General features: G+C 43.9%; 1 protein-coding gene across 3 annotated transcripts in view; it reads right to left on the bottom strand.

Annotated features, from left to right (window-relative positions):
- Window positions 1-18,255, bottom strand: part of AIDA (axin interactor, dorsalization associated) — a 30,120-nt gene extending 11,865 nt beyond the window's left edge. The window contains exons 1-5 of one of the 3 annotated variants that reach the window (XM_085054739.1): window positions 18,018-18,255; window positions 14,269-14,338; window positions 7,215-7,268; window positions 5,070-5,124; window positions 335-397 (exon numbers count right to left, since the gene is read on the bottom strand). In XM_085054739.1, the coding sequence (XP_084910865.1) occupies window positions 335-397; window positions 5,070-5,124; window positions 7,215-7,268; window positions 14,269-14,338; window positions 18,018-18,127 (352 nt within the window). In that variant the 5' untranslated portion in view covers window positions 18,128-18,255. The remainder of the gene's footprint in view (window positions 1-334; window positions 398-5,069; window positions 5,125-7,214; window positions 7,269-14,268; window positions 14,339-18,017) is intronic. The other 2 variants (XM_085054740.1, XM_085054741.1) reach the window with 2 other exon arrangements.
- Between the last annotated feature and the right edge of the window lie 96 nt (window positions 18,256-18,351).

Genomic DNA, 18,351 nt, shown 5'->3' with positions numbered 1-18,351 from the left:
CATCAGCTCTAAACAGACTGGAGTCTCCAGAGCTGACACACTTCAGCACACGTGGGTGTACATTCAGGCAGCCACCACGGGAGACCAAGTGTGCTGGTAACACAAAGCTTTGGTGAGATTTCCTACTTCTTCACCCATGTGTTTTGGGGGGTGTTTATTGGTGGTGGTGGTGGCTTTGTTTGTTTTTTTTCATCTGCCCTCAGATGTCTGGGCAGATTGGTGAAATGCAGGAGAGATAAAGTGCAATATCTGCGCACCAAACCCCAGAGACCCAGCTATACCTTCAGCATTCCACGGAGAATGGCTTTGCCATTTGTCTTGGAAACTTACTCACATTTTAGTAATCCCAGCTTTAGCTGCCATTTCCAAACACATCTACCAGTGAAAGAGAAACTTCCTAAAACATGTGAAAGAATTGAGCATTTCATGATGGCTGAAGGGCCTAAACATTTACAAGAGAACACCTGCAGGGAGAGGCACTCTCCTACCAGACAATGACTATCCCAGTCTGGTAGGGGGAGCAGAGAGAAAAAAACCCTGAGTCCCCTCACAGAGCTTCACTTTGCAATAAGCCCTCTCAGAGCACAGGAATTCTCCCCTTAGGACTAGTGAATGAGAACAAAACTCTTTTCAAACAATGTTCAGATTACACAAATACCAAGAGGTACTTAGACACCAGTTATGCCTAAGGAGCCATTGCAAGGCCCCTCTGCCTGAGCGAGCACACTACAACTCAGCCAGTGCAGGAGAGCTTCCCTGCCTGCCTCCACATTCCCATCACCCACCCTGGACTCCTCCATTAGCTTACCAGACACCATCTGAATGCTCTAAGAAAAAAGTATCCCTCTGGGAAACTATAAAGAAACCAAAAAGTCTTTCCAGTCTTTACTCACACTGATTTTTTTTTCTGATTTCTGTGCTATGACATGAGAGGTTAAGCACTGCCTGATTCCAGCCAGACACAATACATAAAAACACAGAAAGGTTTAAGGTGTCTTCAGTCAGAGCTGTGATGAGAGACAAAACTGATGCCATGTCTCTCTCTTTAAAAACTTCTGCTCTGAGGGACCAATCATGCAGATCTCAACATGAATCTTAAGAATCACAGCCACTTCCCACCAGAAAAGCAGCTGATGAACAGCAGTCACCTTCCGGTGCTGCTGAGGTTCAGGGAAAGAAGGGGATTTTTATCATTCTCAGAACTCCCCAGTTCTCAGAGAGCTACATCACATCAGAAACGGAAAGTGAAACTACCCCAGGCAGAAAAACCTCAGTGAAGTGAGATCTGTTACAGATCACAGGCACATTATGCAGAGGAGACAGTCACAGTAGCTCTCCTCCCATTTTCCAAAGGTTGGTAAGTGACAGATTCCTCTCTTCCTAGTAACCAGCTCCTCTCACGAGCAGCCCTCGAAAAAACCCTCCTGGTAATTCATTCCAGGCATCACTAGAGGGCCCAAAGTGCTCCACTGCCATGAGCACAGGCAAGAAGTAAACAGTTCTACAGCACCTAAAATTCTGCTGCTGACAGAGGCTGAACACCCCTCTCCTGCCAGGAATGAATGTGGTGCTAAATGTTCAGCTCAGAAGCAGAACCTCTCGTCTTTTGCTGCACAAAGCTGTGGCTCAAGTTTTTAAAAAGCTTTCAGTTTTTCAGTTCTTGTCTCATCACCGCTGGCAAATAATTTGGCAAAGTTGTAACACAGCAATTTAAGTGCTCCTTTAAAGATCAACAGGATAAGCAGCAGGTCCACCACACTCAGCCTGGTGAAATACTTATTCAAAACCACTAAGAAAAATTGCCAAGCAATAAAACTGAGGACAAGGAAAATCCTCTTTACATCTACCACAAGTGTGAGTTTCAGTTGATTCCAATAAATACAACCAGATCACAGGAAAAAAAATTAGGTTAATACAGACAGGAATCTCCCTTGTAATGCTGTGTAAGACATCCAAGCTTTAAAAGCTTTTTTGCTTTGGACTTTTTTGATCTCTCTTTCATTTTCAAAAACACAAATCCCCTCTGGGAGAAAGAGCCCTTCCCCTTCGTGTTGCTGCTTGAGGACGTGATTCACAGAACATTCTCCACGTGTGCAAATAATGGGTAGATCCCAGCATCATGGCCTCCATCTATGTTGCATTTCCAATAGAAATAATTTTAAAATACTGTTCTGGAAGCTCTTGTGCAGAAGCTGCCTTTTCTTTTGTGACACTGGTCAATGTCATTTTGATTTCCATAGAATCACAGAATCTCCTGAGTTGGAAGGGACCCACAGGGACCATCGAGTCCAACTCTGGCCCTGCACAGGACACTCCAAGAGTCACACCATGTGCCTGAGAGTGTTGTCCTAACACTTCTTGAGCTCTGTCAGGCTGGCGCTGTGACCACTACCCTGGGGAGCCTGTTCAGTGCCCAGCCACCCTCTGGGTGAAGAACCTTTTCCTGATTTCCAACCTAAACCTTCCCTCAGGCTATTCCCTCAGTCCTGTCACTGTCACCACACAGAAGAGATCAGTGCCTGCCCCTCTGCTTCCCCTCACAAGGAAGTTGTATCTACAGTGAGGTTTCCCCTCAGTCTCCTCCAGGCTAAACAGACCAAGTGACCTCAGCCACTCCTCATATGGCTTCCCCTCAAGGCCCTTCACCATCTTCAGAGCCTGACTTTATCAGAAGTTGGCTCTTTCTTTAAAGATTTCAAGACAAATTATCAACATGAGCCCTAAGACCAGGCCACATTAACTTGGTAAAGACCACTGTCCATTTAGATTTTCTGTGACTGTGATTTTTTGTGATACTTGTACTAATTTTTTTTGAAAAGACAAAATAATTCAGACACCAGGCTCTCCAGTACAACCCAGTATCCACTTGTCTAATAATTATCACCCAGGCACAAGGGATGCCCCAGCCCATCCATTTGTACTATAAATCCTAACACTGGCATAAGCTTCCACAAAGAAATGGATTTGTGAGATCCAGTGTGTTAACAATGACTTCACACAGTGCAGCCTCAAAAGAACTGTTTGTATGTATGGAACCTCCTGTAGCATTATTCCAGCACAAACTATTCAGTAACAAATCCTATAAACAAACAGAAGTACCCAACTGCTTCACTTTCCAAACAGCATGAAATGCAAACTTAAGTAGGAAAAGTTAGAGCTCGACAACACAAGATTAAGGGGAAAAAAAAAAAAGTAAATCTAAGGGCTCTGGTTGTTATAACAACACCAAAACCATTCTGACAGCTTCAGGCACAAAAGTAATTAAAACAAGCCAAATTGTGTGAATAGCTGTTTTGTGTGAATAGCTGTTTTTGTTCCACCCTAATGGAATGGCTTGATCTAACAAAGGAATCACTTATTTGCATTGCCAGCCCAGATTTTTTTAGCTTTTTCTGGTGGGATGCAAAAGAAAATCGACAACACACGAATTAAAACACTTCACGGTGCATTTTATGAAATGGCTGGTATTGGCCTGATTAAGATTTACTCTATTCAAGATACACTTAAAAACCACAAAACAAAGGCACAATTCAGAGAGAATGAGGCCAGAACCACCCAAGTAAGACAGCAGCATTAGGAACATCAATGTTCAATTGTTGTCACAGAAGCACCCGTTCTCCTCCAAGGAAAATAACTCGGAGTATTTGAAAACCGATGGCCACACACTCTTCCTCAGTTTTAATATAGTTGCTTGTTGTATGGGGTGTGGGCTGAATGCACTTCACACTGCTCAACAGTTTTTTTGACAGCTAAAAATCAATTCTCTGATAGAGGGCAAGCTAAGTAACAGGGCTGTTGCACCATAATTGAAATTTTGGACAGGATTCCTGTCCCTCTTCCATCATTCAATCACTCACGGGGCATTTGCACAATGGAGTCTAAAATCCGCAGTCATTCCGTGATTACAACATTTTTAAATACTTTGTAAACAGAGAGCAGCAGTATCTGTACAGGACAATCCCAAGTTAGAGGGTTAAGAGGCCAGACATGCAACATGTAGAGTGAGGAATTCCCAATATTCCAACACACACTTAAACCCTTTCCTGAGGTATGGTCTTCACAGACCCAACAGTTTTGTAACACATCTTCACTTTGCACTTTCAGGGAACCGTTTGAAAGCATTTGGACTCTATGTTTTGGTAGAGATATTAGGAAGCTCAGTTCAATTCCCCACTTCTTAACAAGTTTCCCTGTAGGATCCTGTGCAGAGAAGCTCAGCCTACTCATGAAGGGGAAACACTTGCCTGCCCATCCTATTTATCCTCAGCATGTCCCTCAATGTTACAATTCTGTCATAAGCAAAATAAAACCAACTTCTGTCAGCATGAAAGAAGCTCTTCCACAACTCCTGTTCCCTGAGAATTGCAGAAACATTAACATTCAGGATAATATTGCTTAGATGTGGAAGCTCTAATCATAAGGATGCTTTGAGAACAAAGCAACCAGTGTTACAGGAAGGAAAATGAAGCAGATAAATAGATACTTCCTACATGAAAAAGTTATTTCTGGATTGACACACCAAGACCTGACCCAGGATCAGTTGGGAAAAAACAACATCACACAAAACCCTTCAAAGACTGACTCACATCCTCACTTTGACTCTCAACTTCGTCAGGCTGGTAGCATTACAGTGGGAGGTGACAGGTGATTGGCTACCATGAGCACAAGTTAAATATTTTCAGAAGAAAAAATAAATTTCATGCTGCAAGAAGGAAGACCACGAAGTGTTGAAATGCAGTTCAAATAAGAAACATGCAGGTAAATTACATAATGTACTACTAATAGCTAAAAATACTATTTAATGCAAAAATTGGCAGAACCCAAATAGCTTATTTGAAAATCAAGATGAATATATTATCTGAAACATTTGGATTACTGTACTATTAAGTTACTCACATTACATTCCTTAATACACATCAGGTTTTGTCTGTGTGCTAACAGACATTTGGAAGAAGCACCTCAACCCAGCATCACTGTTGAACTATACCGTGGTCAGTCAGCATTCCTGCTGCTGTCATGTTTTCCACTGTCATGATAAATGGCACTCAAAATACAAAAACACCACTTACTTGGTTCCAACTTCTTCAGATCCTCGAGCTTAAACTCATCCTGCGACTGGGTGGACTAGGACAGTACAAAGAAAGAGTTAGATCTTAGGATGCATCTTCCTCTCAGACAGAGCTACCCTATTTGAGAGTAAGCATGCAAGGTGCTTCCTTTCTTCAAGCACACCAAGTTACTTCAAAGCTACATCTCCAAACAAAATGCCCCCAACAAAAGGCAGGTTCACAGGTGAGGCAGAAGGTATGTTACTTCTCATTTATTGGGAATAAACTTATCCCACATTTCAACCTCTAATGTAGATAAATATTTTTAAACCAAATTGCAACAAATAGTTGTAAATTCTGTACTTGCTGCACACAGGAACATTCACATTTCAAGACACATGCCCAGCATTGTGACACTGGCAGAAATTACAGTACACAGGATGAGCTGGGCAAAACTCAGCCAAGAATTCATTGAAAATAGAGGAGGAATTCCCATCTTTCTTTTCTCCAGCACTGATGATGGTTTTCTCCTCTGGTCTGCAGCACATACATGCACAGTTCTCAGTAAGCCTATCTGACTTACTAACTCAACAGAGAAGTTCCTCATTTTTTATTCTGAGGTAGTTCACCAACAGTTTGTTAAGATTACTTTATTATTATTTTAGAATACTTTATTGTTATTCTGAGACAGCAAGAGGCAAAGCTGGCATAAAAAGAAGTCTTGCAAACAAGAGGATTGACACTGGACATCCTCTTCTAGGTGGATGACCAGGTTTTACTTATTATGTCATTACACCCTTGGCATCTCTTAAGATTGCCCATTGTTTTCAACACTTAAGGTCCCATGAGATTTTTTTCTTGATTTTGTCCAAGAGTGAACAGGGACCTTCTGCAAGACTATGTAAGGACAGTAAAGCAGCTTTACCCTTACTGTTAGGAGAGTGGGAAAAGATGAGCACACTCACTAACAGTTTAAACTCTGCTAAGAAACCATAACCAAACTGCAGCAAGAAAACCCCTCCCCAAAGTGAAGTGGATGAGAAGTTCTCATACCCTCTCAAAAGGTTATAAAATCCTTGAGCTGCTGCTGGGGAATCAACAGCAAGAAAGGCTGTTCTTGCACAACATCATCTCTCCAGCTTGGCAGGTTATGACATGGCTGCACCTTCTGCAGCTGCTCTGAGATGTGACCTGACCCACAAGGCTGTTCCACAATGGAACATGTGGGCCCTCATCAAAATCACAGTGACTCAGAGCTAGTGCCACACTCTTCAAACACTCCAGGTTAGATCAAAATTGAATGACAGCTAGAGGTAACCAAATAATTCTTCAAATTCTACACAGCCTAGAGACTGGTCAGACCCCCACCTCATCAGTCCAGCATGCTGTATCCCAGCCTCTTGGGCAATTGAAGGCAGCACAGTGGAGCTGCTGCACCTTGTCCAGCAACATGAAGTACTTGGGAGTGCTGCTGTAAAGTAACTTGATGCAAAATTTGCCTGCCATCACTCTTTCTTGGCAAGGAGGCAAGCCAGTAACCCAAGATTTGATTCATCCCTTCCCCATCCATGGTCTTTTGGAAACTTCTCTCGCTTACTTTTTGTTTTGGAGATAAGCTTGTGCTGGGAAAAAAGATATTCACTCCCATGACATCTACTTTCAGACCAGAAAAAAGCCCATAGAGTAGTTTACAAATTATTGTTTTCCCACATTTTCCTAGAGCACTGCCAGTTTTCATGACTGCTAAAAAGTTACTTTTATTCTACACACATATTCTTCTTTGTGGTCTAGTATGATTTGTGAAGCAGCTGAATAAGTGCAAGGGTCATTCTGGGTATCTTTTTACCCTTGCACACAAGTTATGAAGAGAAACTAAACAGTTCTGAAGTATGAAAATGAGGCAAAGAACCAAAGACATAAAATGTATAAAATGTGCAGTTAAATTCCTGTACAAACCCTAAGAGATGCTCATATAAGAACTTACAGTCTTCTTTAAGGCAGCCACCTGGGGCATCATGATGATACTCTGGAAATTCCAAGTGCTCAAGGGTATGTTCACTCTGTTTTCAGAGGTTTGGGCACTTTTGAAGACAGTAAATGAGTTTTCAAAAGCCCTACAGTCACCTGCTGCTAAAGTATGAAGTCAGATAGGAAAAAGAACTATACCTGTAAAGCTGCACTCCTCAGTTCCAAGCATGTTGCAATTTTAGCTATGGTTTTCTGAAAGGAAAAAACCAATTAGAACTGAAACTGTATTTGTCCAGATCAACATTTTTAGACAATGTAAGTACAAACAGTTGCTTTTTCTTGCTAAGATTTCAGGTCTATTGTTCAGTACCAGAGCATTCAGCATCAGAAGCTTTTTTTATACACAAGCAGGATTTGCTGAAAGCACAATAGATGAAAGACATGTGGCACTTAACTCCCCTCCCACAGCCCAACTACACAGATGGGGGTCATTCACTCAGCAGAAACTGTAATAATGCCTATCACATCATAAACTGTTTATAAACTCAACTGCTCTCAGGTGATAGGAGACTGAAAAAAACCCCAAATCCAAGCCAAGCAGTATACTACCATCTGAGAATCTGAGTGGTTTGTTCTGGATTGCCCTTTTAAGAGCCAAGCCTACAGCTCCTCTACCAGGCTCCCAACCTCAGCAGACCAAGTCCACCCACATCAGACACTACAGCAGCCCAGTATCTCAGCACTGAAAAAACACAGCCCACTTCTGTGGGTTTTGGTGGGAGAGGAAGTCTAAAGGTGGATTATTTTTCTAACTTTCTATTTTTGTGATTTTAAGAGATTTAAACTCCAAGTGAATCATAGAATATATTCCTGAATTCAAACTCGTCAGCAATCTAAAATATCCATGAGCAGAACTGTGAAGTAATTTCTCATTTTCATTTAAAAATGTAGAAGAGAGGGAAGGGCTTCAGAATCAAAAGTCTTGCTTTGAAGACAGTTTTAAGCTCTTATGTCTCACAAAATAAGATGCTCCAGCAAGTCACATTTGTTTCTGTTACTACCAGGTGAAAGGAGGAGCTAAGACTTCAATAACTGACTTGAGGAGGACACAATCACCCAGTGTATTTTGCCTGACCATCACAAGTTTGTTCATTGACTAAAACCTTTCTGTGAAGAAAAACCTCAGATGATCTGCAGAAATAAGGGCCAGATATAAACTGAAAATACTCTGTGGAATATTAACAGGGCAAGAAAACCAGCAACAATGAAGCTACCAAAAAAAGCAGTTTACTTTGAAAGTAAGTTTCCCCCTAGAAGGAAGATTAAAGTTGAAATACACACCTGTAACTCATTCTCTCCTTTTAAATCAGGCAGTATAAAAACAGCTCTTCCACAAGCTGGATGCAAGCGGAGGAAAAGATTCCTAGAGCACAACTCTAGCATCAAAAAACTTCAAGAGTATGGGCACCTGGCAAGCTATGCAGTGTCAGACAAATCCAAAAGGAGGATTATATTTCTTGGACTCCAAGAAGATGGTAACAGCAGACAAAAACTAGCATGCTTTCACAGGTACCTCCATGATCCCCTCTGGCTCTCCTGCAAAGCGGTGTCACAAGTCCTTCTCAGTCAGCACCTAGGCCACCAGCAGTTTCAATAGGCTGGGCTAAAAGCTTAGTGACTCCAGTTACAGTTCACCTTAGGCCACTCTGAAAGCTGAAAGAGCTCAGGAGCTGAATCATAAGTAGATCACACATCAATACCTCAAGGGCAGAGCCAACAGCTGGAGTGTGCAAAAGCCTCAGGTATCTGATTTTCGTCAGCCACCACAGGCTCATCAAAACCTTTGACGCCATTTCTCCCCAGCTGGCATCTCCTTCCCCCTTAACATTCTGTTACTACATGGCACTGGGCAGACTTTACATCCTAATTTTTATTACTGTCTATTGTATGGAGGCCTTTCAAAAACTTTAGTTCTTCTGAGCACCTTCCCAGAAAGCAGCAAGCGATGCCTATTAACACAGGACACATTGCTCAGTAAACAAACTCCCCTCCTCCCCAAAATAAATTCTGCTACACAACAGAGACCCATGAGTGGATCTCCAGCATAGCTTGAAAAAAACACAGGTATTTTGAAATAGAGAAGAGCACATAGAGTCCTGGGTTCATTTTGAGACTTTCAGACCCACACTGCACATGTGGGTGTTGTGGATTTATTTACATGCACTGCCAGGCTGGGTGGGTGGACACAAGGTAGTACTGCAGAAGAAAATTCTCAGTCCCTAGAAGGACACTACATCCATCTGATCAGCTGCAGTATAACAAAAGGAATTCCTTTTTATATTTGAGAACATCTGGAAAAATATATTTGCAAAGGTAGAGTCTTAAAGAGGAAGGTGTGAAATAATGGGTAAAAGAAAGTAATCCAGAGGTTCCCTAGGGAAGGGAGGGGAATCTCTGAGGTTTGACTACAGCTCTAACATTTGCAAAAGCCCAGCTGTTTCAATGGTTTGGGTGTTGACTGCTGAGGAAACAGCATGCCCATTCTGTGAGAGATCAAAACTCCTTCAATTGCACAACAGAAAGAGGGCTATGAGTTTGCAGGGTACAAGCACAGCACACAGCCCCCATGCCCCACCACAGAATCAGAACATGTAAAAAGATTTTTACCAGGCTCTACTCTCCTGGTCTCTCATTAGGACCACACCATAAACAAGGTCTCAGAAGCACTGCTCAACCCCTATCTCCTTTGTTAACTCACCAGTAAGTTCAACAACTCCAGTATTTCCTATCCTGCAGATTCATAACTCTATGTTCTGAAAACTGCCCTAACCAGGAACCTCCTAACAGAACAAAGAGCAATACAAAATATGTGTCCTCTGGCTCCTGGGGGCTGAAGGGCAATAATGGCTCTAGAAACAGATTAATTGAAGAGAGTTTGGGAGTCTTAAAATAGTAAAGAATAGGTTTTATATGGAATCCATTGAAACATGGCAAGCTCCCAGCAGGCATTATTCATAACTATTTTTTTAAGGGACCACACCCAACCCAAAAGTTAAAAATGCAGCTAAACACTGCTATCATTTTCAGCTGCAACTATCCCATGCAAAGGCTCCTTGTTGCAGGAGGGAAAACATTCTGCATCTCATTTGAAAGACTGAAGCCATAATTAACTTTGCTAGTTTAAAATAGTTAAGATTCAGTTTTATGTAAACTTGTGATTAGAACGGGGAAAAGTCAGTTGATCTCATAGTTAAGGTTTCTTCAGAGCAGTTGTGTGAGTAATGACTGTGCTAACTGTAATGCAGGCAAAGATGTTTGCACAAACACAGAGCCAGAGCAGAGCTTGGCTTTAAGCAGGGTTTAGGCTGTTAGAAGACCAGTAGTTTAATGAATCATGCTAAGACTCTTCAACAGTGCTCGTATTTCAGCAAGTTATCATTGCTTCAATAGCAGGATTTTCTAGCACTGACGAGAACTCAGCCGAGCACAAAAACAGTTACACGAGAACAACAACTGTGGTTGGAAGAGGGCTTTAAAGGTCACATTTATTGCACAGAGAACTGGGTGAGAGTAACTCTAGCTGGAGGCAGGCTGACAGCCACAGCCAACCCTAACTGGAACAATTCCTATCGCAAAACACGGTGGTTGATCATGAATGAAGATGAGATTTTTAGAGAATGGAGGTAAAACAATGAACAGCAGTACTCAAAATGTTAAGACTGAGGTAAATTCACCAGTAGCTGTATGTGCTAGTGCTCCACACATGCTGCTTCTAGGTGATGAAATTGTTGCACAGCCTCTTTACAGCTGTTGAAGGGACACTAAACACAATGGTTTGCTGTTTACAGGATCTGCAGAGAAATTCTTCAATAAAATTCACAATCACTAATGAAGATTCCAGCACTGCCAATTACCCAAGGCAAGACAGAGCCTTCTGTAAGGACTAAAACTCCAGAATTATGTCCAGCAATAGTTTTAAGATGACAACCCATCAGAATTTGAAGATACAGGAATGAACAGCAAAATCTGGAGTCTGCTCTATAAAGGCAGGTAGCATACAGTGTTTCAAAGCTGACTCTTCAGGAGTAAAAAGGGGAGATATGACTATTTAAAAGCCTGAATTCTTACCATAAACAATACATGTATTATAAGATAAATGATAACTGGCTCACAGCACGACTAGGAAAGAAACTGGTGGTATCTGTCAAGTGTTCTTAGATTAACAGATTGTACAACTGCATTAGCAAGGAACACACCATCAATTTTGGTGTGGCCATATCTGCACTAATACCACCTGTGATGCATGAAATAAACCCAAATGTGATAAAAGTTCATACAGGCAGATAGGGATGAGGATTCGCACCTAGTCTTGTCCTTTCCCTGCAGCTGTAAAGCAGCAAGTAGCTTCCCCTCGGTACAGAGAATCACTGCTGAAATCCACCTTCCCCACAGAACAGGTCAAGTAAGAAACAACAGCCTTGCAACCATTCTCAGCAGTATGTATGGTCCTTTGGAAAACAGCTGACTGGAAAGCTACAAAAAAACTGGAACTGGAATGAGGGTAGATCAAGCAATTGGAAATCATAATTAGCTTCACGGCCTTTCAATCTATGAAATTCTGCACATAGCCTTGGCCAGTGATATCAGATAAGCAAACCCTGAAGGTTACAGAGTCTTCCACAATTAAAAAAAAAAAAAAAGAAAAAAAAAGAGGTGTCTCTTATGTAATATACAGAGCCTCAGAAAGTCAAGATATTAGGGAAAAAGATTTTTGGGAACCAGGAGGAAAGAGCATGCTGGTGGATGCACTGGCAGAAGAACAGCTGAGCAAAAGTTACTGATTTATAGCTGATTTTTGGAAGGGCAGCAGGAAAGAAGATACACTTCTGTTAAATCAAACTGCTTGCAAACCAAGCATACACTAAGCCCTACAGCCACATGCCATGTGAATGATATTAGTGATGATAGTAATTAGTCGTAATCACTAGATGAGATGATATACTGGCTGAGCTCCTGCAGCAATAGGGAAGAGCAGAACAGCAAGGAGCTTTACATCAGAGATTTTGCTGTACAGAGTTTTAAGTGCTTTTTTCTAAGCAATAGCAAAACCCTAGTCTCAAATTTTTTTGTGACTAGAATTCCTCAGGGTAGAGGAGATAAAGAGAGTGTTCTTTCATCAAAATGTTGGGGAATTGGGCTGTGCATGAAGCTAATGAAACAGGCACTGCAATTTGATAACTAGACTCAAAGATTCAGTGCATCAGCCACTCACTGATCTGCAAAAACCAGCAAGTGATAAAAGCTGTTAAAAATGCCATCCTCTTTTATAAATTACATCAGCTTTAGAAACGGGTATCACTCTACTAGGTTGCAAAACCACCACTCATTTTTTTCTTTTCAGAAGACTGTTGCCTTGAGAAATGATAGCACTTGTGCATCAAACATCTGAGGTCAGTTATCTCCACTTCCTGAGCCCCCCAGGCCTTCCCTCATGGCTGACCTCATTCACTTCCACAATCTGGTCCAAGGTCCTTTTCGTAAGTCTCAGAGAACATCTGGAGGCAAAGCCCTGTGTGGTTCTGGTTCCCATACTCACAGGAGATGATGTCTCCAGAAGTGAGATTAACAGCTTCATGAAGTAACTACATTTTCAAAAGTCTCCACAGAGGGGAAACACGCAGTAAAGATGACTCTAGCTGAGAATGATGGAGAAAGCTACCAGCAAGGGAGGGACAGAAGCATTCAAGGAATAAACAGCTGTCACACGTTAACAAGGCTTTCAAGGCTTACAGGGCAGGAGAAGTGGACCAAATCCTTCTCCAAAATTAAGGCTCTGTTTAAGGCAATCATGAGCGCTATCATCATCTTTTCAGAAGGTAAGCAAAACATGGAAGACCAGGTCTTTGCTTTTCTTATTGGTGCACATTGATGAAACAGCTAACAAACTTCTCTCAGAGTCTATGCAAAGGTGCATTTCTTTGTATGAGTTTCTTCACACACATCAAGTTCATCTCAAATTTCTGCAGCCAGGACCTGTTTTCAGGACAAACATTCCGAAGCACAGATCCCATTCGTGTAGTATCCTATTACCACTGGTGAGATTCTAAGCCATCAAATGCCAATTTTCAGATAACAGCATTGCTCTCACAAGTGATTTTATGACATGGATATCTGGACATACAGGTCTCTAGTTTGTTATTCCCAAGGCAAACACGCCTTTACAGAAGACAAGGAAAGTTAGTAGGGCCTCATATCTCAAAAGAATTTTATTTTGCAGTAAGTGCTTGAGTGCATGTGTGGGAGACAGGAAAATTCTTATAAAATAGGTAAGGGGTCTTTGCTCACTGATGGCTCATGAAAAGCACTTTGGGGAAAATACAGCTGACGTAGACAAGGACAAATTATGTAAACTTTGTGTGAACAGCACCTGATCCTGGTGCTAATTGGTCAGGGGAACATGTAAACAGCAACATGGCTATGGCAGTGTATATTTGTTTAGTTAACAAGAATCCTAACAAGAATATTTTTCACTAAAATATTTTTAGCACAGTATAAAGCCTTGCACAGAATATTTTTAGCATGGTAGAAAAGGTCTTGCACAGTTGTATAGTATAAAAGGCATTGTATGGCTGCAATAAATGATTCTCTTTGCTGAAATCAAGGGGGACTGTGTCCTCATTCGCTACATGCATGAGTCCACTTCAATCCCATCACAGAACTGCAGCAGTATGTTGCTGAGACAAGAAACAGCCTTTTCAACTGAGGGGCGAGAGGGAGGAGTAAAGTAACTTCAATATTTTGAAAGACTATAAACAAATAACATTCTAAGAGGCTGCTAGGGAGTATTCTGCCAGGACCCTTCCCTGTCAGGTGTTACATGTTAAGCTTTCATCCCACTCACACACTCTCAATGTCTGCAGTTCAAGATGTTTTGTATTCAGACCTCACGACATAGATTGCGCTAACGTTAAATAAGGAAGTTATCAAACATTACTCCAAAAAGAAGAAAAAAAGCCACCCAGGTTATGAAGGACTCTGGCCAGCATGCCTGACATTCAATATTGCACTTCAGAGCATCCCTCACATCTAATGACAGCAAAATGTTTCAGCCACACTGGGCTCTGTTTCTGTTTGCGTATATTGAGGCAGGAAAAAAGGTCTCATAAGGCTCTGGCCTGCGAGATAAAAAAAACATAACACACATCAACATCTATGAGTCAAGCTCCTTGCCTGAGCAAACAGCAGTACTCACCTTTTGATCTTCTGTGAATTCCGAGTTGTTGTGCTGAGACTGCGCCTCTTTTTGTAGGTGCCTTGCTAATCTGGATGGGGGAAAAGAAAATTGTAGAGTGGGAACACAACACAAACACACACACCCTGGCTCCAGAAAACGTGTCAGCCAAAAGGTTCACAGACTGCTGCTCCAAAGAAGTTTGGGTTGGTTTTGCTGTTGTGTATTTGGTTTGTTTTTTTCTTTTGAAACAAAGTTTTTTATATTCAGGGTAGTTCATACTTAAGAAAAAATCCCCAGAAGGTGGACAAAGTATGCAACTACATCAGGCAGGAAAGACTAATGCATCATGAGGGGAGAACAGGTCAGAGGATCCTTATAGCCAACAGTCCCTTTTACAAGCACTGACTTTTTCGTCTCACAATCCCCTTCTTTTATAAATAACAAACCATACTCCTGCGAAGACCCCCTGTGGTGCAATCCCATATGCATTTCCCAGGGAGAGGCTGAGGCAAGGGAGATGACTGGGGGGCTCGAGTGAGGGTACCCTGAGCCATGGCACACACTCTGCCAGCACTGGGAGCCAGGCACAGGGCGGCTTGGCCCAGGCTGTCGGGGTGGATCCGCTCACATTTGTGCCTGTCAGCATCACAGGCAGAGCACAAACCCCACCCCTTGTCATCACCAAGGCAGGAGTACCAAGGGGTTTGGAAAGTAACAGTAAGCAAACAGCTCGAGAAAGCGAAAGGAAGCTGGAGGGAAGCTATGGGAAGAGTTACAGTTTCCGTCCCGGGAGGAAGGAGAACATTAAACAAGCAAAACCTCTGGGCAATTGTTGCCATTCCCTGTAAATAATTTTTTTTACAAGCAGAGGGAGAGGGAGGACAGGGGTTGAGGGGAAACCCAGGCACATCACAACACGCTTCCTCCTGGAAGCTCACAAGTTTGCACTGTGAACAGGACTCTGCTTCTCTCCACCACTGCAGTGGGGATTAGCCTGGCTTTTGGAGGGGTTTAAAATACATACATCAAGATACATACAGCAGAACAGATTGTTGTCAAAGCCTGTGGCAGAAACTAAAATCAGAACTGAATTTCTTTGCTTCTCCTCAAAACAAGCACTCTTTAAGAAAAGTCCATACGGATTGAGGCCACTGTAGCTTTTAACTCCCACCAGGGAAAACACAACCAAACAGGATGAGGTAACTGCACAACTCAGTGGTGTTGTCCCCCTTCAAAAATGGAGAAAGACTGGGGCTGAGAACAGACAAAAAGCACAAACATGCATGAACCCTAAAGTACAACCCTTGCCTACTGCCTTGCCCTATGATAGATGGGACAAAGAGAAAGGGCTTTTAAAAGTAATGATTTTAGAAAACATATCACCATAGCAGCAATATGCCACCCACAACAGGCAGCATCACAGCATTAACATTTCTGCAAGTATCAGTAACACAACCTTCTTTCCATTTGTCACTAATACAAAAAAAAAAATCCACCCTAATCCAAATAAATGCATCTGGCATTCCATTAGAAGCTTGTTCAAAGATGGATGAGACCAAGTTCCACAGATGGGGACATTTAACAGGTAAGCCACTGCTGACAGCTCAAAGGGTTCCTGCATGAATAAGCACCTGAATGATTGAGGGCCAATCTTTGTACCAAGCTTCTTGTACTTCCAGGAGTAACATGAAGACCTGAGCAGATGGACACAGGAGATACATAACTGTGTTTTACATCAGCAGCCATCAGGATTTAAGATCTTTCCCAAACCCAAGCTTTCTCAGCATCAGCAAGCTCACTGTAAGCAGCTTCCCTGCAGGATCCTTAAGTGGATCAGAACAGACCGTGCCAGTGTTCACAGCACCTGGACAACAGCAGCACCACACTCGTTCATCCCATCTCTGGGTGCCTTCAAGAAGGCAACAGCATAAACCCACCCTGCACTGTCTCTCCAGAGCTACAGCTTGGTGTCTTCTTCTGTACTGCTTGTTTGCAACTTCTACCCTACAGCTTGATATGATTGTTTATTTATCTGCTAAAGATACACAACAAGACATACAGACAGAAAAGGTTTTGCTCCTCCCTAGGAAATATCTCCCTGTAATACCTTGATCTCTCTTCTTTCTACTCAATCCTCAGACCAGAGCTGATATACTGACAACTATTCAGTAGAAACTCACTGACAAGAGTAGCTTAAAATGCTGCTTCTACCCAAGAGGCACTTCCTTACAAAGATATCACACTGCTCCCAAGTCAGAACAGAGCCAGGGTGTGGAGATCACCTCAGCTCTTGTCTGACACAAGCAATAGAGTGAGCAAGGCAACAGCAATTGCACTTCAATTCTCAAAATGGACTGTCTGCAAATGTTTAGTGACCTCACTTCTCAATGAAAAGAGCTCAGATGGAGTGCCCAAAGACTTTTCATTCCAAAGAAACATCATTATAAGAAACTCACTGCTGAGACTACTAAAACAGTTTAAAGCATTAGGATTCCACTGGTCTCCTTGTAGACATCCACATAAGGGCAGTTAGTAAAAATATCTTCTTTTACTTTTTGATGATGCTTTTTTTCTGCCGAGATACAGATCTGGAAGAGAACTTCTTTTCATCTCTGTGCCAAGGTTTGTAGAATAACAGCTTGCCCTACTCTAAAGGCCATCAGCAAACTGCAAATCACTGAACTTGCATCATCCTGTCTAGTGAGTGAATGAAATGATGAGATTACAGCCTCTCCTGACCACGCTGTACATGGCCAGCATACCAGTTACTCTGAATGACAACTGAACTGGCAGTCAGTGTGGTTACAGCCCAACTTGACCAGTCCTGAACAGCACTACAAGATCCCTCTGTGAGCATCTCTTCAGCTGACTTTCGTTTGGGGAACAAGTGAAAACTCTCCTGACAACTGCCACAAGATTCACCATGAGAAGCATGACCTGGAATACTCAGATCACAAGGAAATAACTTTTATCATCAGGGTGAATGGAGCAGTAGGAGGGAATATCTGACTAAAGGTACCACGTGTGTTTCTAAGGGGTCCATCAGCAGTGCCCTACAGCCGATAGTCCTCTGCTGGCAAAGGATTCAAGGATGGTGCAGTCCCACCCCGTGCTGGCCAACCTGGCTGGGGCTGCCAGCTTCCCCACGCTCCCACCCTGGTACCATCAGGGACAAAACACGCAAGAGTGTGATAATCCCTTTCCATTCTGATGGGTTGGCTGGCGTTTTCTTTTTGGTTAAGGCTGACGCTTAGGCTGCCAGTTTGCCAGATCCCCCTTTCCCACGAGCATGGTGCCAGGGCAACAGGGCGATGGGATGGGGGTAATCTGGTCCAGCGGTGCCTGGGGGGCTGCACCAACCAACCACCCCGCAGACCACGCTCACAAAACCAGAACCCGTTTTGGGTTGGAAGGGAGATTAAAGATCACCTTGTTCCATCCACTGCCATGGGCAGGGACACGTTCCACCAGACCAGGTTGCTCCAAGCTCCACGCCGGCCGCTACCGCCCTGCCAGGAGAGCAGCATGGGCCGCTCCCGCCTCGCCCCCCGGCCGGGCACCCGCCCCAGCCCCCGGCCCGCGCCTCGGGAAGGGCCGGACCCGCCGGCGGGGCCCCCGGGCTGAGGGGGCCCCAGGGGTGAGGGGGTCGCGGCCTGGGCCCGGAGGGGCCCCTGCCCTGCCCTGCCCTGCCCCGCCCCGCCCCGGGGCCGCTCCCTCACCCCGGCGTCTCGCCCGGGACCCCGGAGCCGTGCCAGGCCCGCACTCACATCTGGTACTCGTCGATCGCCTCCACCAGCTGCCCCCAGGAGTCGAAGTCGGTGCCCTTCCTGAAGCTGGCGCCCCAGCGCTGCAGGAGGCTGCGGGCCGCCTCCGACATAGCCCCAGCGCTAGGGCACCATGCTCACCCCGCGCCGGGGCACCCACCGCGCCGGGCAGCCGCTCCCGCCAGCCCCGCGCCGCCGCCGCCGCCACCGCCCCGCCCGGCACAGCCCGGCCCGGCCCCGGGACACCCGAGCGCGGCGGCGCCTCCCGCCCGCACCGCCCAGCCGGGGAGGCGGGCCGGCCGCGCCCGCCCGCGCCATCGCTACCGAGGCGACAGCG

The sequence above is a fragment of the Lichenostomus cassidix genome, chromosome 3 (genome assembly GCF_008360975.1).
Source record: "Lichenostomus cassidix isolate B80296 chromosome 3, HeHo_3.0, whole genome shotgun sequence".
NCBI classification, from domain to species: domain Eukaryota; kingdom Metazoa; phylum Chordata; class Aves; order Passeriformes; family Meliphagidae; genus Lichenostomus; species Lichenostomus cassidix.
Note: the sequence above shows the minus strand (reverse complement) of the source record. Positions and strands in the feature narration are given on the sequence as shown.